Genomic DNA, 21798 nt, shown 5'->3' with positions numbered 1-21798 from the left:
CGTTACACTCATCAGTGATCACGTAGAGGTGGGCTGCTAGGCAACATGTGTGACCCAGAGACATTGGGTTGAGGCCCAGGCCCCCCACCCTGACGCTCAATCCCAGTCTAGAAGGTCACAGGTAAGGAGCTACTTCGCCGAGTTTGGCAAAGTCAGAAGGCGCTCAGTCACAGGGCTGTTCTTCTGGGTCTGGTTTTACAGGGAAAAAGCGAGACACGAAAGGTGAAGGGTGAGAGAGGGGAGGACACAGCGCAGCGCGTCCAGGTCCGCGAGCCCGCGGCCCTCGGGGGCCCCCCGGGCGGACGCCTCGGGCGCGGCGCGTGTGCTTGCGGGCGGGGCGGCCGGCGGCCAATCCGGGGGGGCGTCCGGGAAGGGGCGGGGCTTGCGAGCTCCGGCTCCGCGAGTCCTCCTCTTTTGCACACACACGAATACAAAGAGCCATACGACCTTCGGGTATCCTTTTTCCATTTTTTTTTCTCCTTCATCTTGCGTGTGTTTTCAGATTTTTTTAAAAAACCGAGATCTGTGGCAGTGCTGGGGTGAGGAAAGTGTTGCTAAGGGGAATTTGCTCTTTTCCCCATTTCTTTTTCTGTCTCTCTTTCTCTTTCTTTTTCCTGGTCAAGGTTTAAAAATATACCAAGTTGAGAAGCAGGATGGTCGTGTGCAACCGTTTCCAGACAAATTTACAGAGAATTTTTTTTTCTTTTTGCTATCACATTTAAAGGACTGGTAAATTTTGTGCTTGAAGGATTTTAAATTTTAGTCGCTTGGGGAAGTATAGATTTGTTTTTAATCGGGCTAAAGGGATAATGTAAATTTCTACCACAGGCAACAGAGAGATTTGAGGCGCCCTCACAAAGCCGTTCCGGCATGCGTTTTACACACACTCCCTCAGAACCAAAACCAATTGGCGAGGATGTGGCAAGTGTGCAAAACCAATAGATTTAATATACTGGGATTTTATAATCGGGACACTCTTTTCCCTGGAGAGAAGGGAAAGCCCTCTGACGGTGTGTCTAGCACACAGAATTTCATGAGGACGTGTGTGTGTGTGTGTGTGTGTGTGTGTGTGTGTGTGTGTGCGTACTTAAAGCAAACCACTTCATACTGATTATTCTTTGTGTATATGTAAAGTATGTGTATATGTGCCATATCAGATTTTATTTTTCAAGTGTTTTCCTTTGGTTTTATGTGTGTAAAACAAACCCTACGATGTAATTTTTTTTTCCTCTTGTGTTTCCAAATGTGATCAAAACAGGATTTCATATGCCAAGTAAAGCTTAGAGGAAATCCTGCCCTTGGCTTACTTAAGAACTTCCATCCTATTGGAATTTACCTTATTTTCTGCTCCTCTTTTGCTCAGATTAGTGAATAATTAAATAATTGCCCCAAAGCATGCAGTCAGACTGCCTGGCAGATGATGGTAGGGAAGTTATTCGAGCTGTAAAGTCATTCGAGCCCCCTGCAATAGCTTGTAAGTGCTTTTGCCTTCTTACTGTTTCTCGTCCTTAAATGTACAGCTGTGTATGTTTTGGCCTCTGCCAGTAGTTTTGTAGAGAGATGTTCAAAGAGGAATTTTCTGGCTTTTTAACAAAGTGGACTTTTATTGGTTGGGATTTGTTTGAAAAACTCCAGAGGTAGGAAAGTGGGGGTGAAAATTGTCTAGTTCAGTTATCGAACTGTTTGGGGCGGGGCAGGGGGGCAAGAGGAGTCAACCAAAACATAGGAGGGATAAAAAATGCAACGCGATTTTATGTTCTGTAAATGCGAAGCTTCCCCCATATCTCGCAAGTTTCGGAAAAGAGTGCGTTAAAGTCCTCTTTCCCTGGGGCAGAGCCTCCCCTTCCTAGGCAGCTGTGTGGTGTGACGGCCTAATCAGGAGTTATACAGGATATACCTCTGTTCAGTCTGTATTTGAAAATTGTGTGAAAACATTAGTGTATGCGGAGAGACGTCACAGATGTAACCGGGAGAGTCAAGTCCAAGTTCTCACTACAGACCTCTTAGCTAAGTGTTGTATGCACAGTCTTTAAAGACACCTAAGCAACACCTGCAGTAAAATTGCTACCGGGTCTTAAATTCATAAGGAAAATGGCTTTGCTTGGATTCTATAGACTTTCTATTTATACTAAGTGCGTTTTTATTCCCCAACAAGACCTTCCACAAGTTTAGACTGGCATTTCTTTGAAATGTAAAAGATTCTATGGACCTTAATGATCACAGCAACGATGATAATTTTTATGCTACTCTTTTAAAATCTCAGGCACCACGGCAGGCTGTCACCTACCACGTAGTTCCTTAAGAGTAATTGCCAGGCAGCTTAGGCATTCGGATCTTGCAGCCTCGGCTCATCGCCTAGGAATCCCTCCCTCCCTCCCGTGGACTGGCTTGTTTGATATGACACTTTTACCAAAGCAAAGCAAATCTATAGATTTTGCTGAGAATCTAACAGTAAAAGATGCAAACTGAACTAAAGAGGAAGGAAATGCTACTTTGCAACTATTATCTAAGAGATCTGTAACTAAGGCAGGCAGGAACCCAAAATCAGCCCGGCCAAATGTATGAAAACACTCTGCGGCCTCCGTACTTCGGTCGTGTACACACAACTGTAGAGCAGGACGTAGCAAAAGCGAGTAAACAGCCAAAATGGCGCCTGGCGTCCTTGAAAAAGCCTCCTGGTCGTGTCCCTCCCTGAGAGGGCCCCTCCCTTCCCGGATAGTTGAGTGACAGGAAACTGAAGCCAATAGCGTCCCTGGTCCTGCACCCCTTTGGTTCAATGGCCTATCAGCGCGAGCCGGAGGGCGAGCGGGGCGGTGCCCCCACTCGTGTGTGCGCGCCGGCGGGTACACGGACGCCGCCTTGTCGCGCTCCTGCGGCACACGGGTGGAGCGGTCCTGGAAGCGTGGAGCTGGGCTCCGGGTGGGCTGGGCTGTCCTTGAGGTCCACTCGTGAGTCCCCAAGGGCGGGCAGACCCCGCCCTGGAGCTGCGCTGCCTCCCTGGGAATGCTGCGCCGGGGCTGCGCCCGTCTGGGTCAGCTTTGACCGATCACCACCATTAACCGAAGGCGCTGCGTGCACGAGATAAAAGCCCTGGGAGTTAGTTTCACATTTTTCCGTTTCTCCACAAATACAGTAAAGTCCTCAATGTCAGGTATATTCTAGGGAAACGGAAATCTTAATCTTACCTCGCTGCACTTTAGCCTGTTAATTTTTTTTTAAAGACTGCCATATTGACTTGAAAATTCTTGTGACAGAGCATAGTGCCTGTAACTCTAGCTCTTTAGATGCTAGTGCAGAATTGCCATGGTTTTGAAGCCAGCCTGGTCTGCGTAGTTCCAGGCCAGTAAAAGCTGGAGAGTTGACTCAGCCAACATATAGGACTCTGGTTTAGTTCCCAGCACCCACATGGTGGCTCATAGGCATCTGTAACTCCAATCCCACGGGAACCAGTGCCCGCTCTGACTTCCCTTGGGTACCAAGCATGTCTGTGGTGTACTTACATGTACATAGGCAACACATAAAAAAAAAATCTAAAAAAATTTAAGGAAAAAGGAATTACATGCTGAATTCTGTCACAAAAGAATGGAGGGGAAAGGCACCCCCCACACACACACGCAAATTCTTCTCTCAGGAGGAGAGAAAAGGAAGAGAATGCAGTTTCCAGATTACACGGAAGGCTGTAGTGTAAGAGCCGAGGCTCTGCCTGGCCTCTCTGTTTTGTGCTTGGTAATGAAGTCTTAGATATCTTGTAGATCATTAGACCCTTTTGTTTGCTTGTTTGGTTTTTGAGACAAGGTTTCTTTGTGTACTTCTGGCTTTCCTGAAACTACCTCTGTAGACCAGGCTGGCCCTCTGCTTCCAGAGTGCAGGGATTAAAGGTTTGTGCCATCACCACCCGGCCTAGACTGGTCACTCTTAAATTATAGAGAAAGTGTATTTTATGGTAACTGCTCATTTGCGGTTGTTGTGTGGTAACTCCTTTCTGATAGGAACGGGTTTTAAGAAGACCATTTTGTTCCTCGAAATGGAGGCAGCAGTACTGACCAGCTGAGGAGGAGCTTTAAGTGATGAGTTCCTTTTTATTTCCAATAGTGAAGATTATAATAGGAATTGCCTATCACATTTAAGAAAGTTCATTTCTGTCCTGACCCTGAATGAGTCAAAGGCGCCTTGTAAGAACATATGTCCGAAGAATACCAAATCACACCCAGCTATTAAATAGTGAAAAACCTTTTATTTTTCATAGTTTGGAGGTAAACTCAATCATGTAGAAAATTCAGACTCAGAATGAGAAGAAAGCAAGCAGAGGAACTGCGAAAAATACGATATATTTAGTCTGAACAGAAATGCGTGTGGCCTGGGAAGAAAGGGTAGTTCAGATGATGGATGGCCTCCCCTGAACTGTTGTACATAGAGGTGAAGTTTTCATTTTTTGTGGGTTTTTTGGCTTTGGTGTTGGTGGTTATTGTTGCTGCTGTCTTTAGTATATGTATATTTTTGTTTGTTTGTTTTGTTTTTGTTTTTTTTAGACAGGGTCTCTCTGTGTAGCCCTGGCTGTCCCGGAACTTGCTCTGCAGACCAGGCTGGTCTCAAACTCATAGAGATCCACCTGCCTCTGCCTCCTGAGTGGTCAGATTAAAGGTGTGCTGTGTGTGTTTCTTTTACTCTGGACTGTTCTGGACTGCGGCTGTTCTGCTCAGACTTGCTCCACGTTCAAGGCTGGTCATACCATGGCTGTTCTGTCTTCGCCTCCCTAGTGGTGAAACTACAAGGACTCTCCAAGCCCAACTCAATTCCTTTTTTCCCAATCCCAGTTTTCTCATCTCTGCCTGTTTTATTTGTATAGAGATTATAACAGGGCCTGAAGAGATGGCCCGGAGGTTAAGAGCACTGTACTCTTCTAGAAGACCTAAGTTCACATCCCAGCACCCATGTCAGGCGATTCACAACTAACTGCAACTTCAGCTCATGGTCCCAGTGTCCTCTCCTGCCTCCCAAGGAAGGCTACCATCCTCAACACACACGTACACACAAATAAATAATTTAAAAAGTTTAAAAAAGATTGCTCATATAAAAAATACCTACAGAGATCTATGACATACTGACAGAGGGTCAGTACCCCACAAATAACAGCTTGATAATATTATAGTTATTGTTCCTACCACCGACATCAACCCTAACTCTAATTTGCTTGTTCTGGGGGTTGTTCTTGAGACAGAGTTTCAATATATATCCTGAGTTGGCCTGGAACTAGCTAACATAGCCGAGGCTGGCATGGAGACCCACCTGCCTCTACCTCCTGAATACTGACTGGGATCGAGGACGTCTTGTCACCATGCCCAAGATGAATTTGTTTGAACTCCTACTGATTCTTTTTTTTAAAGATTTATTTATTTATTATGTATACAACATTCTGCCTCCGTGTATGCCCACACGCCGGAAGAGGGCGCCAGATCTCATTACAGATGGTTGTGAGCCACCATATGGTTGCTGGGAATTGAACTCAGGACCTCTGTAAGAGCAGTCAGTGCTCTTAACCACTGAGCCATCTCTCCAGCCCCTCCTATTGATTCTTTGTGGGTTTCACATCATGCACTCGGAGCTCACTTATCTTTGTCCCCTCGAACCTGCCCTCCCGACCCCAAAATCAAAACCAAGTTTAAAAGAAAAACTAGAAACAAAACCAAAGAAACAAAAACAAACAGCCGGGCACTCGGGAGGCAGAGGCAGGCAGATCTCTGTGAGTTCGAGACCAGCCTGCTCTACAAGAGCTAGTTCCAGGACAGGCTCCAAAACCACAGAGAAACCCTGTCTGGAAAAACCAAAAACCAAAACAAAACAAAAACAAACAAAAAAACCACAACAAACAAACAAAAAGGAGACTCTTGTTGTGAAAGCTTAGTGTGCCCGTGGAGACACAGTTCACCCTTTAGCAGCAGGACACCATACTGTTAGTAGACAAGTGACAGGAATCGGAGAGAAAAGGAGGAAACAGGTCTTCATTTTCTTCCGTGGTCTTTTCTTTCCAGGTGTCCTCTCTGTTCTGTCACCTGGGTTGCAGGGGGTGGGGGGTGGGGTTGGAGATGTCCTTGCTTGGGTGCAAGAATGCCTCGAATTCCCTGAACCTGTACTCATCAGAGTCTTTGCTCTGCTTCTATTTCAGTGAAGGCTGCTATGTATTTAGGAAGCACGGGACCCGCCAACAGAAGGCTGAGGAGGAGCAACCAGGGACTTTGAGTGTCTTCATCCACTAGCTTCCACAGATCCCACAGTCTGGAGCCCCAGCCCTGCTGACCACCTTCCATGAGAAGGGAAAGTGGATCTTGAGGCCATTGCTTACCTGGTGAAGGCCAGATCTCTGGAACGCTTGTGAGGCCGTCGGGCGGTGTACCCAGTTATCTGGAACGCTTGTGAGGCCACCCAGCAGTGTGCACCCGGTTATCTGCAACACTTGTGAGGCCGTCCGGCGGTGTACCCAGTTATCTGGAACGCGTGTGAGGCCGTCCGGCAGCGTGCACCCGGTTATCTGGAACGCTTGTGGCTGTCCGGCGGTGTACCAGGTTATCCGGAACCCTGGTAAAGCAGTCTAGCTGAGTGCACGCAGTTATCTGCCTCCATCAGCTATGTCCTTCAGCGCCACCATTCTCTTCACCCCGCCCAGTGGCAGTGAAGCCAGATGCTGCTGCTGTGCCTGTAAGAGTGAGACTAGCCAGGGCAGCTCCGGTTCTCAGGGTGGGAATCCTCCTGCCAGCACCCCTATCACAGTGACAGGACATGGCCTGGCAGTTCAGAGCACTGAACAGCTCCTGCATATTATCTACCAGCGGGTGGACAAGGCAGTGGGTCTGGCTGAGGCGGCCCTGGGTCTTGCTCGCGCCAACAACGAGTTGTTAAAACAGCTCCAGGAAGAAGTGGGTGAGCTACGGCAGGGGAAAGTGTGCACCACCGAAGAAGATGGGGAGAGCCGGGCCCGCAGCCCACCACCTGAGGAGCCTGGACTGCTCAAGGGGAGTCCGGGGGAAGCCTGCAAGACACTCTCTGCCATGGAGGAGGAGTGTGACAGCGTGGGCAGTGGTGTGCAGGTGGTGATCGAGGAGCTGCGGCAGCTGGGGGCTGCCTCCACCGTGGGGCAAGGGCCTTTGGGCTTCTTCGCAGCCCCCCAGAGAGATCTGCGGCTCCCGGGATGTGCTCTGGCTGCGGTAGAGGGAGCCCCTCTGCTCAACCCCGTAAGTACCTCTCACCCCCGTGTGGTTGATCTGCCCGTGGGGGATAATGAATCTATGCCCTCCTCTCTTTGACTCTTTAGCCCATTCTTTCACCTGTGTCCCTCATAACACATAAAACAGAAGAGCGCCCACCAAAGTTCCCTCCACTTTCATGAATATCATAGCCATATTTCCACCCAGAGCCTTTTGGCCGGAGGCCGTTTTTTTGGTGCAGGAAGTGACGTGGTGCTTCCCACCTTCTCAAGGGCTCCATCACGGCCTCTTTTCCACAGCAGTCCCGGCTGCTCCACCAGCTCCGCCTTTCCTGGCGAGAATGCCTGCCATGCACAGACGGCTCGTTCATATTTTATCACGGCCTTCATTTTGCCAAGAAGGGCTTCAGAGCAGAGATGAAGTGCGGAGAGGAAGAGGGGCCAGGGCGGAGCGCGCCGCGGGGTGGGGGTGGGGGAATAAGGATACTAAAGGCAGGTAAAGGGAAGAAGTGGAACTGTGGGGTTTGAAGAAGGAGGAAAAAGTAAGGAAGGAGCATAAAAGAAAAGTAGAGCTAAGAGATCAAGAGAAATGCTGGTGGCTTGAGAGATGGCTTCGCAGTTAAGAGCACTGGCTGAGGTCCTGAGTTCAGTTCCCAGCAACCACATGGTGGTTCACAATCATCTGTAATAGGATCTGATACCTTCTTCTGGCTTGCAGGCATAAATACAGACAGAAGCCGGGCGGTGGTGGAGCACGCCTTTAATCCCAGCACTCGGGAGGCAGAGGCAGGTGGATCTCTGTGAGTTCGAGGCCAGCCTGGTCTACAAGAGCTCGTTCCAGGACAGGCTCCAAAACCACAGAGAAACCCTGTCTCGAAAAACCAAAAAAAAAAAAAAAGAGCTAGTGCCAGGACAGGCTCCAAAGCTATATGCACTCGTACCTAAAAAATAAAAATAAAATAAATAAAAGAGGTAGATCTAAGCCTAGCAGTGGTGGCACATGCCTTTAATCCCAGTACTCTGGAGGCAGAGGCAGTGAATCTCTGTGAGTTGTAGGCTACCCTGGTCTACAATGTGAGTCCCAGGACAGCCAGGAAAACCCTGTCTTGAAAAACAAAATAAATAAAATAAAAGTAAAGTAGAATAAAAATAGAAAGAAGAAAGGTAGATCTATGTGGGAAGAGGAGGTACTGTTTATTTGATACTGCTGCTGTTCTCTAGCCCAGGCTGTTCTCAGACTTGGAGCAGTTCTTCCACCTCAGCCTCCCAAGTGCTGGAATGATGGGTGGAAGCCAGCGTGCCTGCTTCCGAGAGAGTTTTATCTGGGGGAAGATAGAACGAAAGGGTGGTGGCACACACCTTTAAAATATTTATTTATTTATTATGTATACAATATTCTGTCTGTGTGTGTATGCCTGCAGGCCAGAAGAGGGCACTAGACCTCATTACAGATGGTTGTGAGCCACCATATGGTTGCTGGGAATTGAACTCAGGACCTCTGGAAGAGCAGGCAATGCTCCTAACCGCTGAGCCATCTCTCCAGCCCTAGTTTTTTAATTTTTAATTACACATGTATGGGGGCAGTGTGGACGTGAGTGCAGGCGCAGGGGGAGGCCAGGAGAGGGCGGCAGATCTCCTGGAGCTAGAGTCATAGAAAGTTAACCAGCCCCTCAGTGTGGGTGTTGAGAGCAAACCCAGGTCCTAACCACTGAGCCACCTTTCTAGCCCCCTCTAATCCCTTACTTTTTTGTTTGTTTGTTGTTTTTATTTATTTTTTTATTTTTATTTTTTGGTTTTTCGAGATAGGGTTTCTCTGTGGCTTTGGAGCCTGTCCTGGAGCTAACTCTGTATACCAGGCTGGTCTCGAACTCACAGAGATCCGCCTACCTCTGCCTCCCGAGTGCTGGGATTAAAGGCGTGCGCCACCATCGTCTGGCGTGTTGTTTTTATTTTTAAGACAGAGTTTCTCTGTGTACTCCTGGCTGTCCTAGCTCTGTAGACCAGACTGGCCTTGAACTCAGATATCCACCTGCCTCTGCCTCCTCCTAAGTGCTGGGATCAAAGGTGTGTGCCGCCGCCGCCACCACCACCACCACCACCACCACTGGCTTAATCGCTTGCTTTTAATACCAGCATCCAGGAGGTAGAGGCAGATGAATTTCTGTGAACTGAAGACCATCAGGATGTACATGGTGAGTTCCAGGTCAACCAGGACCATGGGACCCTGTCTCAAAAAAACAACAAACAAACAAACAAAAACAGAAGACTAGGAACAGAGGACCCTTAGGAACATAGAGGTGGGGTGTGGCAGTGACAGGAGGGTCATCATGAGTCTGAGGCCAGCCTGGGCCATAGTGAGTTCCGGGCCTGCCTATGTAGAGATGCTGTCCCGCTCCTCCCCCCAAAAGAAAAATAAAATAAAATAAAGATTAGCCGAGGGGAGTCTGGAGTGATGGCTCTTGGAAAAGAATGCGTACTGCTTTTCCAAAGGACCTGAGTTCAGTTCCCAGCTTCCTTGTCAGGTGGCTCATAAGAGCCAGCTCCAAGGGGATCCGATGTCTCTGGCCTCCTGAGACCTGTGCTTACATGTTCATATCCACACACAGACATACACACATACACATAATTAAAAATAGTAAAAACGTGTCTTTTAAGAAGATTGGGGCAGCCGGGCGGTGGTGGCGCACGCCTTTAATCCCAGCACTCGGGAGGCAGAGGCAGGTGGATCTTTATGAGTTCGAGGCCAGCCTGGTCTACAAGAGCTAGTTTCAGGACAGACTTCAAAGCTACAGAGAGGGCTGGAGAGATGGCCCTGTGGTTAAGAGCACTGATTGTTCTTCCAGAGGACCCGGGTTCAATTCCCAGCACCCACATGGCAGCTCACAACTGTCTGAAGAGCCAGTTGTAGGGGATCTGACACCGCCACACCAATGCACATAAAAAATTAAATAAACTTAAAAAAATTAAAAAAAAAAGCTACAGAGAAACCCTGTCTCAAAAAAAAAAAGAAGAAGAAGAAGGAGGAGGAGGAGGAGGAGGAGGTTGGGGCAGAGAGTAGAGGAGGATGGAAATCGAGCATATTCTGGGCAGAAAAAAGACAGAAATACACAGCACTGTTTCAGTTTTTCAGTGCTCAGGGCCATCTGAAGAAGGAAAGCCTGACTACATAGAAGAGCTGCAGAAAGACACTCAGGGAAGGGTAGGAGACGGAAGGATGGCAGAGATCACAGAATAGGGAGTTACAGATGCACTGTGCTCAACAGCCAGAGGGGAGTCTTCAGCTCTCCCTGCTCCCTGTCTGCCCTCTCTCTCCAAACACACAGGGTGAACGAGAGGGTGGGAGGTCCCAGCCCATCTGCTGACTCTGAGGACCGAGCATCACTAGCCTATCATAGCAATTGGCTGTCGCTCTTCTAAAGGCTTCTCTTTGTAGTCATGGTCACTGTTCCTCACTCTGCCTGCCTGGCCTGGGCCCGAGACAGGAAATGGGAGGACACCCGGGCCAGGCAGTGCTCTGCGCTGGGGATGCTTTCAGGCAGGGAAGGCTTCCAAGCTGACAGGATGGAATTAGCTTTTAGATTTCACAGTAGGGAGAGCAGCTCACGGGTCTGTAAATCTCAGCTGCCTCCTCCGCGTCTTTCTGTACGTGTATGGTTCCCCCACTCTCACTGTTTTGTTTTCTTGGCTGCAAAAATCCCTGCTCCTCTCCTTCTCCCCGCCTGCTCCTGCCCTCCTTTTCCTTGCCCTGTGTGTCCTTCACTGCACAGGCTTCAGCAGGATGTTAAGGCTGAGACTGTGGGGTGTGGCCTGGTCCAGACCAGCTCCTCCGTGGAGCTAGAGGGTAGGGGAGGTGTCTGTTGTGTGTGTGACATCCCCTCTAGGGGTTCTTCACTTTGGGGTTCCCTGCTTTGCTCTCATCTTTTCTCTCATTTCCCTTTTTTTTTTTTTTTTTGGTTTTTCGAGGCAGGGTTTCTATGTGGTTTTGGAGCCTGTCCTGGAGCTAGCTCTTGTAGACCAGGCTGGTCTCGAACTCACAGAGATCCGCCTGCCTCTGCCTCCCAAGTGCTGGGATTAAAGGCGTGCGCCACCACCGCCCGGCTCATTTCCCCTTTTTATTGTAGTTACTGTTCGGTTTTCTTGTTCCTGTCCCTCTCCCTCTCCCCGTACTTTCAGACAGAGCGCTTAGCTAGATAAATTTCTTTTGTTGTTTGTTTTGTTTTCTGAGACAGGGTTTCTCTGGATAGCCCTGGCTCTCCTGGAACTGCTCTGTAGCCCAGACTGTCCCTGTACTACTCAGAGATCCACCTGCCTCTGCAGCCTGAGTGCTGAGATTAAGGTAAAGGCATGCGCCACCATTGCCCCCCAAGATACATTTCTTATACTCAAGAATATGCCATAAGTAACTGTTCACAGAGAAGGTCAAAGCCTGCCTCGTTCACGGAAGCTGTTTTGTGATAACAACCCAACAGTACAGGTCCTGCTCACATGAGAACAATCAGCCCAGGGCTGGAGAAATGATTCAGGAGCCAAGAACACTGGCTGCCCTTCCAGAGGACCCAGGTTCAAGTCCTTAGCACCCATATGGCGATTAACAGCCGTCTGTAACTCCAGTTCCAGGAATCCAACACCCTCTTCTGGCCTCCACAGGCACTGGATGTATGTGGTGCACAGACATACACGCAGGCAAAACACCCGACACGGGGAAAGGAATGATTTGCCGACTTGCCTGGTGTTCTCATAGACTCCAGGGAAATAAGCCATCGACATGACAGACGGCTGACCTGGCCTCCTCCTCTACTTTGTGCTCTACTCTTGGCCGAGAATGGTGGTTAAGCAGGTCCCCTTTGCCTGCCTGTTAATAGACTGTTCTTCTTGTTCTTAGATGGCGGACGATTATGTAGCCTCTGAGGGTGCAATACAACGAGTGTTGGTCCCTGCTTATGCCAAACAACTTTCACCAGCCACACAGCTGGCTATCCAGAGGGCATCCTCAGAGACAGGACCAGAAAATGGAGCCAAGCTCCCAGGAACCCGTCCCGAGGACATTCTCGGTTCAGCAGCACTGGACAACACCCTGGAAGAGTCGGTCCCGGGAAGCACTGGGGAATTGAGCCGTTCTATGGGATTTATCGGCTCCCCGTGCAGGATCCGTGGGACTGGGCAGAAAAACTCCAGGCGCAAGCGTGATCTGGTGCTCTCCGTAAGTGAGCTCGGTTTCAATCATTTTTTCTTTAGTTTGAAAGAGTGGATTGACTTTAAGCCTCCAAATAGAATGAATAGTGTCCTAAATCCTACTGAAATGGGGAGGATTAAAAGAGACATTATTCCATAACCTTGAGCATGGCAGAGCCTTTTCCATTGCCTCGTCTTTTAGGCTTGTCTAGATAGAATGGTGTCTCCCCTTTAAAGAGAAGAGAATTCTCTCTCTAGTGTTCTCGTAGTCCTGATGGGAAGATCTTAAAGGATTGAGCAGACTGACCACCAAAGGGTCACATTTTAGCCTGTGTGATGAGGGACATCTGTGGGATAGCTAGCTTGTCCTGAGCAGTGTCAAGCCCCACAGAGGCACTGAGCCACCAAGCTTAGTGCTGTCTGCCCAGCCACAGAGCTCTTGGCAGGGAGAAGGGACTGGCTAGGAAGACTGCCTGCCATCTTGTTGGAGAGACCGAGAGGCCCATGAAGAACTAACTGGTGGGGCGGTGGTTCTCAGCCCGGGGGAGCTGCCCTTCAGGGACACTTTGTAGACTGTTATCGCCGGTCGGTAGGCAGAGGGAGAATGCTTATATCCAATGGGTAGACGCCAGGTACTCTACAGCATGTTCCACAATGTACCTTTCAGCTCAACATGCCAATAGTGTAGAGGTTGGGAGACCTCTTCTGCATGAGTATAGTCTCTTGGATCAACGGTGAGCGCAAGAGCTTTGTGGGGCTTGGGGCCTTTGCTTTGTTTGTGTGAAACAGGATCTTGTGACACTCCGAGTTGCCTCAAAGTCACCACACACAGCTGAGGCTGGCCTTGAACTCACAAGTGCTGGCTGGAATTATAAACATATACCACACTCTGAGTTTATTTACTTATTTATTTAGAAGCAGTTGAAGTTTGTTAAGTATTAATCAATTAATAAGAGGTAGGGGCTCATTATATTAGCCCTAATTGACCTGTAACTCGCTCTGTACACCAGGCTGGCCTCAAACTCAGAGATCTGCCTGACTCTGCCTCCCTAGTGCTGGAATTAAAGGTGTGTGCCACTGCCACCTGTCAAAACTGGATCTTAATAGAGATTCTTAATGTTTTTCAATTGTATCTGTATGTATGTGTGTGTATACCACATGTGTGCAGGAATCGTCAGAGGCCGGAAGGTGGTATATTCCCTGGAGCCAGAGGTATATGCTGTTGTGAGTATCCCAGTGTGAGTGTGGGAACTGAACCTGGGTCCTCTGGAAGAGCAGCAAGGGATTTTAACTACTGAGCCTTATCTCCAGCCCTTCTTAATGCATTAAAATAAAAAAAAGGAGGACTGGAGAGGTGGCTCAGAGGTTAAGAGCATTGGCTGTTCTTCCAGAGGCCTGAGTTCAATTCCCAGCAACGACATGGGGGCTGACAACTGTCTATAATGAGGTCTGATGCCCTCTTCTGGCCTGCAGGCATACATGCAGACAGAACACTGTATAAAAAAGGAAAGAAGGCAGGCAGTGGTGGTGTATGCCTTTAATCCCAGCACTCAGGAGGCAGAGGCAGGTGGATCTCTGTGAGTTCGAGGCCAGCCTGGTCTACAAGAGCTAGTTCCAGGACAGGGTCCAAAGCTACAGAGAACTCCTGTCTCAAAAAACGAACAAACAAAAAGATTTATTTTTATGTGCATGCATGTGTGCATTGCGTGTGTGTATATGTGCTCTATGTGTGTTTAAGTATTCTCAGAGGCCAATAGAGGATCTCAGATTCCTTAGAGCCACAGTTTGAGGCAGTTGTGAGTCACCTGACATGGATGCTGGGAACTGAACCTGGTCCTCTGGAAAAACAGCAAGGTTTTAAGTACTAGTGTTGAGAGAAAGGAAGGTACTCAGGAAGACACACTTGGAGAACTCCTGTAATCCCAGCCCTTGGGAAGCCAGGGCAGGAGAATACCGAGTCCGAAACCAGCCCAAGCTGCAAGGTTAGTTTGCAGCCAGCCCTGGCACAATAGTAAGGAAGGCTATTTCAGAAAAAGAAAGGAAAACAAATTATTGAGCAAGACTCCTGGCTTGCAAGGGAAGAATGGTTTTAGGGCCTTACAGAGGTAATCTTGAGCTCTGGAAGGAGCCCAAGAGCTCACTGATCTGTTGGGATGCCTGTGGATGCTGCAGGGAACCCTGTGGACCCCAAGGACCAAACCAGTATCCTTGACTCTTTGGAATGGTGCGGTTGCCAGCCACCCTAGGGGAAGACTATTTTTAGCTCACTCAGGAGATAGATGAGCCAGGAGCCTTTACAGTCTTAACACCTACTGTCTCTACTGTCTAGAGTACTTTCCCTTTGTACTTCAAGCCTGGTTGGATTTTTTTACCACCTGATCTCTTCCAACCTCCTTGTCTTAAAAGATAGGTAACTCCTTTCTTTCTTTGAGAAGTCACACTTCTCACTTTCTATAAAATTGTTCACCGATTCCTTTGTGACTGCTTACATTTGGACTTCAGTTTTTTAAAGATTTCTTTCTTTTATTTTCTCCTTTGATTTTTCAAGACAGAGTTTCTCTGTGAAACAGTCCTAGCTTTCCTGGAACTCACTTTGTAGACCAGGCTGGCCTCGAACTCACAGAGATCCACCTGCCTCTGCCTCCCGAGTACTGGGATTAAAGGCATGCGCCACCACCGCCCAGCAACCCCACCCCCTTTTTCAAGATTAATTTTTTTTTTTTTTTTGGTTTTTCGAGACAGGGTTTCTCTGTAGCTTTGGAACCTGTCCTGGAACTCGCTCTGTAGACCAGGCTGGTCTCGAACTCACAGAGATCCGCCTGCCTCTGCCTCCCGAGTGCTGGGATTAAAGGCGTGTGCCACCATCACCCGGCTCAAGATTAATTTTTTTAAAGATTTATTTATTGATTATGTATACAACATTCTGCCTCCATGTATGCCCGCACACCAGAGGAGGGCGCCAGATCTCATTACAGATGGTTGTGAGCCACCATGTGGCTGCTGGGAATTGAACTCAGGAACTCTGGAAGAGCAGTCAGTGCTCTTAACCACTGAGCCATCTCTCCAGCCTCCAATAAAACTCTTCAACTAAAAATGTTCATTTGAGAGTCAGGCACGTCTTTAATCCCAGCACTCAGGAGGCAGAGGCAGGTGGATCTCTGTGAGTTTGAGACCAGAGTGAGTTCCAGGACAGCTAGAGAGATCCTGTCTCAAAAAAGCAAAACAAAAATATGCCATAGGACTCTCTGTGGTAGTGCGAGAGAGGCAGAGGCGAGTGGATGTCTATGAGTTTGGGCCTAGCCAAGACTACATAGATAGTTTCAAGCCAACCAGGGCTACATAATCAGATCCTGCTCCCCCCCCCCCAAATGTTCAGTTAGAATAAACTGGCTCAGAAAGGAGACAGACGGCTGGGAGACGGCTCAGGGTTATGGAGGGTGTGGGTTGGATTCCTACTACCCACATGGCTCACAGCCATCTATAACCATAGATCCAGGAGATCTTTTCTCTCTTCTGACCTCTGTGTGCTCCTGCGTACGTGTAATGCACATACGTATACTCAGGCACATACACACAAACGCACAATTAAGTCAATCATAAAGTTTTTGAAAGCAAGGGAATAGATGTGTATGAGGAAAACTAACAGCTGCTGGGTGCCATGGAAGGAAGGAAGTGCTGGCTGTCTCCAGGGAAGTGCTGGCTGTCTTCAGGGCGCTTCCGGGTGCCATGGAAGGAAGGAAGTGCTGACTGTCTCCAGGTTACTTTCCAGTTTCCATTTCTCTTGTTTTCAAGACTCATGTGTGCACTTCCCAGACTTGCGAGAATTTTTAATTGTCTTTCCAGACCGTCCTGAAACTTGCCCTGAGGACCAGGTTGGCCTCAAACTCAGATAGTCACCTGCCTCTGCCTTCTGAATAGTGAGGTTAGGAGAGATGGCTCAGTGGTTAAGAGTATTAACTGCTCCTCCAATGGTTCTGAGTTCAATTCCCAGAAACCACAAGGCGGCTCACAACCATCTGGAAATGAGATCTGGTGCCCTCTTCTGGCCTGCAGGCATACATGCAGACAGAACACTATACATAATAAATAAATCTAAAAAAATAAATAAATAAAAGCATGTGCCAACACACATGACTACTTGGTCATCAACTTTAATAGATAATTTCAGAATAGACTTATATTCAAAGAAACACAGATTATAGAGATGATAATCCCAGCATTCAGGTAACAAAGGCACAAAGAGCAGGAGTTTAGGACCACACAGGAAATTTGAAGTCAGCTTGGGGTATGTGACACTTTGGTTAAAAAGAAAAGCTAAAATTATACAGCCTTCGATAGCTCTTTGGTCAAGAAAGGACATATTAAAAAATAGTGCTGTGGCAGTTAGAACGTGTTCGGTTCCCACAATCTCATAGGGAGTCACTATTAGGAGGTGTGGCTTTGTTGGAGTAAGAATGGCCTTGTTGGAGGAAGTGCATCATTGTTGGGGCCGGCTTTGAGGTTTCCTAGTTGACTTCCTGTTGCCTTCTGATCAAGATGTCACCAAAACCATGTCTGCCACGCTCCGTGCTGTGATGATAATGAACTAAACCTCTGAAACTGTAGGGAGCCACCACAATTCAAAGCCGCCATGGTCCTGGTGTCTCTTCACTGCAATAAAAACTTAACCAAGACAAGTGCCTAGAAGCCGGGTGGTGGTGGCGCACGCCTTTAATCTTATCACTTGGGAGGCAGAGGCAGGCGGATCTCTGTGAGTTTGAGGCCAGCCTGATGTACAAAGTAGGTTCCAAAACAAACAAACAAACAAACCCAAAACCAATGGTGCCTAGGAACTAGAAATGGTGTGATTGGGACAAAGAAGAACTCACACACGGGGACCAGAGGAAAGTTTTCCTGTCTACTCCTGACCTGATTCTTTCTCCCTCCCCTAGAAACTGGTCCACAATGTGCATAACCACATCACCAACGACAAGAGATTCAATGGATCTGAGAGGTACGGGCTCTCGAGAACAAACAGCTCACCGGGTGCTGTGCTGAGAGGGAAGTGGGCTTGGGGGTGGCTGCTGGCTTCCGTCAGGCCAAGGAGTTCGCAACAAAGCTTATTCAGTCCAGGTGTCTGGTTCCTCTGGCTCCTCAAAACTTGTCTGCCTTATTCTTTTTCCTCCTTTGTGACAGCATTAAGTCGTCTTGGAATATTTCAGTAGTGAAATTCCTTTTGGAAAAGCTGAAGCAGGAACTGATGACCAGTCCCCACAATTACACAGATAAGGAGCTGAAAGGTAGGGGCTCCACCTTCCCTCTGCACATGCTCTCTGCTTGCCCCTTCTACTCCCTGGCTCTTTCTGGGAGGGAGGAGGCATGGGGATGGTTGAGATGGCAGCTAATTATGGTGCCTCACACCTGTGATCCCAGGGTTGGAGACTGAGGCAAGGGGACCTCTTCAAGTTCAAGGCCAATCTAGGCTATATACAGAGTTCTAGGCCAGCTTGAGCTATGAAAAAATGAAGGAAGGAGGGAAGGAAGGAAGGAAGGAAGGAAGGAAGGAAGGAAGGAAGGAAGGAAGGAAGGAAGGAAGGGAAGGAAGGAAAGAAGGAAGGGAAGGAAAGAAGGAGGAGAAAATAGTGCTTGTGCATTTAAAAACCTTATTGTTAATGTTCTCATCTAGAATTTATTAAGGATTACTTCAAATTGCCTTCTTCCCCTACTCAGTTTGGAATGATAATACTAAAAGGACTAGGGTTCTCTTACACATTGTGCTTCCATAGGGACTGAATGAATATGAGGTCAGGACTCAGGCTATTATTATTATTCTTAGGCCAGGGTCTCATTCTGTCACCTGCTGTCCTAGAACTGTTTGTGTAGACCAGGCTGGCTTTGAACTCACAGAGACCCACCTCCTAAGTACTGGGATTAAAGGCGTGCTGGCTTTGTTGTTGTTGTTTAAATTTATATTTCTTTGTTTTATGCTGCGTGTGTTTGCACATCCGAGTGTGTGCATGCGTATCTCTGTGTGCACAAGCCTGCTGAGGTCAGGAGGCACTGGATGCCCAGGAACCAAAAGGATAGATGGCTGTGACCTGTTGCATGGATGCTGGGAAATCAAATCCAGTCCTCTGGAAGACCAGCCCGTTCTCTTAACTGCTGAGCCATCTCTCCAGCCCCACTCCTTTAAGAAAACATATTACAATGCCAGGCAGTGGTGGCACACGCCTTTAATCCCCACACTTGGGAGGCAGGCCAGCCTGGTCTACAGAGCGAGTTCCAGGACACCCAGGGCAGTTACAGAGAAACCCTGACTTAAAAAATAAAAAACAAAACAAACAAACAAAAAAGCAAAACAAAACGTATTACATGTATGTATTTAGTCTGTGTGTTGTGTGTGCGTACAAATGCCCGTGTGTGATCATCCACACATGCATTATGCGCATGTATAACTCAGGACAACTTGTGGTAGCTGATTGGTGCTTCCAGGGATGGCCCAGGGCCATCAGGATGTCCGGGGAGAGATGGCTTAGTGGTTGAGCTCTCACTGCTCTTCCAGAGGACATGGGTTCAATTCCCAGCACCCACATGGCAGCTCACAGCAGTCTGTAACTCCAGTTCCAAGGGGATCTGATCCCCTTTCTGGCTTCCAAGGGCGCTGTACACATGTGGTACACAGATACACATGCAGGCAAAACACCCATACACATAAAATTAAATCTCGAAAATAAAAAACCACTATGCTCTAAGTTTTCTGCTTTGCTTCCTCTCTGTCACCTGTCCCTACGGCAGCTGCAGGGCAGTACTGAGGTTTGTTGGCAGGAGAGCAGTAGACTTGATAAGCAGAAGCAGTTGGAGTCGTCTCTTTGCGGTGAGGGAAGGGATATTTGGGAGGAGTTAGTTTTGGAGATGAAGATGGGCAAAGGACACTGAATCCAAGGGGACCGAAAGCCTGGCCTGCCAAATGGTGATTCTAACCTTCCACTCGGGAGCAGTGTGGGGGCTAGGACCTCCTCCTCCTCCTCTTCCTCCTCCTCCTCCTCCTCCTCCTCCTCCTCCTCCTCCTCCTCCTCCTCCTCCTCCTCCTCCTCCTCCTCCTCCTCCTCTTCTTCTTCTTCTTCTTCTTCTTCTTCTTCTTCTTCTTCTTCTTCTTCTTCTTCTCCTTCTCCTTCTCCTTCTTCTCCTCCTCCTCCTCTTCCTTCTTCTTCCTCCTTCCTCCTCCTTCTTTTCTTTTCTTTTCTTTTCTTTTTTTTGAGACAGTATTTCTCTAGCTTTGGAGCCTGTCCTGGAACTCACTTTCTAGACCAGGCTGGCCTTGAACTCACAGAAATCTGCCCGCCTCTGCCGCCTAAGTACTGGAATTAAAGGCATTTGCCATCTCTGCCTGGCTGAAGGTCCTGCTTCTTGTTGTCTCATTCCCCCAGGAGCCTGTGTGGCCTACTTCCTTACTAAAAGGCGAGAGTACCGCAACTCTCTCAACCCTTTCAAAGGCCTAAAGGAAAAAGAGGAGAAGAAACTTCGAAGTCGCCGATACCGGGTAGGTTTCTAGGCCTTCCTTTTGAGATTTAAAACCCTAGCCTAGATACCAACAAACTGTAATGTGAAGAGTATGCCAGAGAAGCTGAAAATATGGTTGACAGACTGGAGGGCAGACAGACAGACAGATGGAGGGTGAGCTAGCACAGAGATCTGACTTGAGGACTGGGTACATTTAGACACAGATTTTACATGTCCTTTCTCCCAACCTAAACTCTTCCTACAAACCCTGTTTCTCCTCCTAATCTCTGCTCTGGGTCTTACCGTAGCTTTTTGCCAACCGATCCAGCATCATGAGGCATTTCGGCCCTGAAGACCAACAGCTGTGGAAGGCTGTGACAGAAGAGCTGATGTCCGATGAGGAGGACAGTCTCAGTGAGCCAGGTGTGTGGGTGGCCCGCTCTCCCCGCTTCAGGGCCCAGCGCCTCACAGAGCTCTGCTACCATCTGGATGCCAACTCGAAGCATGGCACCAAAGCCAACCGTGTCTATGGGCCTCCCTCAGACAGACTGCCTTCCGTGGAAGCCCAGCTCCTTCCACCCGAACTTTACAATCCCAACTTCCAAGAAGAGGAAGGAGGTGGAGTCAACGAGAAAGGACCTGTCTCTCCATCCTTTGACCAGCCTCACAAGACCTCCTGTCCTGATCTGAACTCATTCATTGAAATCAAGGTGGAAAAGGATGAATACAGTCTCTAACAAGAGTGCCTCTGGCTCCTATCACTCTCCACAAACCAGAAAAATGAGGTGCCTCCTGCAGTCAGAAAAAGCAAATCTGCTTCTCTTAACATAGTGTCTACTTGAAGTGGAAGCCGGAGACTCTAGTGAGATGGCAGAATTCGTGTGGAAGGCAGGGGAGAGGCCCCACCCCTCCACACCAATGGCAAGACCGGAAATGCTTTTTCCTTAAGTATAAACAGTGCCTCAGAGGAGCCTGGGATGGGAAAGGGGAATGGGCCAAAGAAACACGAGGCCTTGATACATGTCCCGATCTCTGATTTTGTTTGCTCCCCTTTCACCCTTCATCCCCCCACCCCCTCCCTCTCCCTTCATTGTACCTACCGCTCAGGAGAAACACTGCGGGTCCTGTGCAGAACAGACCAGCCAGGGTGATACTGCCCCCTGGTGGGAGGTTTCAGTCATGGGCTTTCTCTTCTGAGCAAGGGAATATGGGCTTACTGCTGTTTGGAATTAGGGTCTAGATGTGATAGTTATTGTTTGAATTTTTTAAATGATAGTTATTATTTGTTGGATTATGTGAGAAAATTTTATTATTCCCATATTACATGTGATAAAATTAAAACTTAAACATTTCTCTTGTTGCTGGGCATAGTGACTCATATTTAGAATCCCAGCATTTAGGAAGCTGAAACTGGAGGACCACTGTGAGTCCAAGGCCAGCTTGGCTAGCCTGGGCTTCAGAGTGAAACCCTGTCTCAAAAAAAAGAAAAAAAAAACAAGCCAAAGCCAAGCAGTGGTGGTGTATGCCTCTAATCCAGCACTCAGGACGCAGAGGCAGGCAGGTCTCTGTGAGTTCCAGGCCAGCCTGGTCTATGTAGTGACAGTGAGACCCTCTCTCAACAAAAACAAGAACAACACAAGGAAACAAGCAAAAGGCCACTCCCATGTCTCGCTGACAGCTTCTCTTCCATTCTTGTGATCAAGCACACACTGTTTTGTCGCTATTTCTCAGTCTTGGCAGCCAAGCTGTATTTTTTTTTAAAATATTTATTTATTTATTATGTATACAATATTCTGTCTGTATGCCTGAAGGCCAGAAGAGGGCACCAGACCTCTTTACAGATGGTTGTGAGCCACCATGTGGTTGCTGGGAATTGAACTCAGGACCTTGGAAGAGCAGGCAATACTCTTAACCACTGAGCCATCTCTCCAGCCCCCAGCCAAGCTGTA

General features: G+C 48.2%; 1 protein-coding gene across 3 annotated transcripts; it reads left to right on the top strand.

Moving 5' to 3' along the window:
• Positions 1 to 377: 377 nt before the first annotated feature.
• Positions 378 to 21201, top strand: C15H14orf93 (chromosome 15 C14orf93 homolog). Of its 3 annotated transcripts, none has more exons than XM_075949748.1 (7): positions 378 to 453; positions 6164 to 7226; positions 12081 to 12398; positions 17302 to 17363; positions 17546 to 17649; positions 19777 to 19889; positions 20158 to 21201. In XM_075949748.1, the coding sequence occupies exons 2-7, from the start codon at positions 6624 to 6626 to the stop codon at positions 20584 to 20586; spliced, it is 1629 nt and encodes a 542-aa protein (XP_075805863.1). In that variant the 5' UTR covers positions 378 to 453; positions 6164 to 6623; the 3' UTR covers positions 20587 to 21201. The 3 variants fall into 3 exon arrangements, with proteins under 3 accessions (XP_075805863.1, XP_075805862.1, XP_075805865.1); XM_075949747.1 differs by having other exon boundaries at positions 402 to 539; XM_075949750.1 differs by lacking the exon at positions 378 to 453 and adding an exon at positions 2826 to 3151.
• Positions 21202 to 21798: the final 597 nt, after the last annotated feature.

This window comes from Microtus pennsylvanicus, chromosome 15 (genome assembly GCF_037038515.1).
Source record: "Microtus pennsylvanicus isolate mMicPen1 chromosome 15, mMicPen1.hap1, whole genome shotgun sequence".
In the NCBI taxonomy this organism is placed as follows: domain Eukaryota; kingdom Metazoa; phylum Chordata; class Mammalia; order Rodentia; family Cricetidae; genus Microtus; species Microtus pennsylvanicus.
This window is presented reverse-complemented; position numbering and strand designations above follow the sequence as displayed.

Coding starts and splice junctions, on each gene's coding strand:
- C15H14orf93 (XM_075949748.1), top strand. CDS start 6,624: ATGTCCTTCAGCGCCACCATTCTCTTCACCCCGCCCAGTGGCAGTGAA. Junction 7,227..12,080: donor GAGCCCCTCTGCTCAACCCC/GTAAGTACCTCT, acceptor TCTTGTTCTTAG/ATGGCGGACGATTATGTAGC. Junction 17,364..17,545: donor AGATTCAATGGATCTGAGAG/GTACGGGCTCTC, acceptor CCTTTGTGACAG/CATTAAGTCGTCTTGGAATA.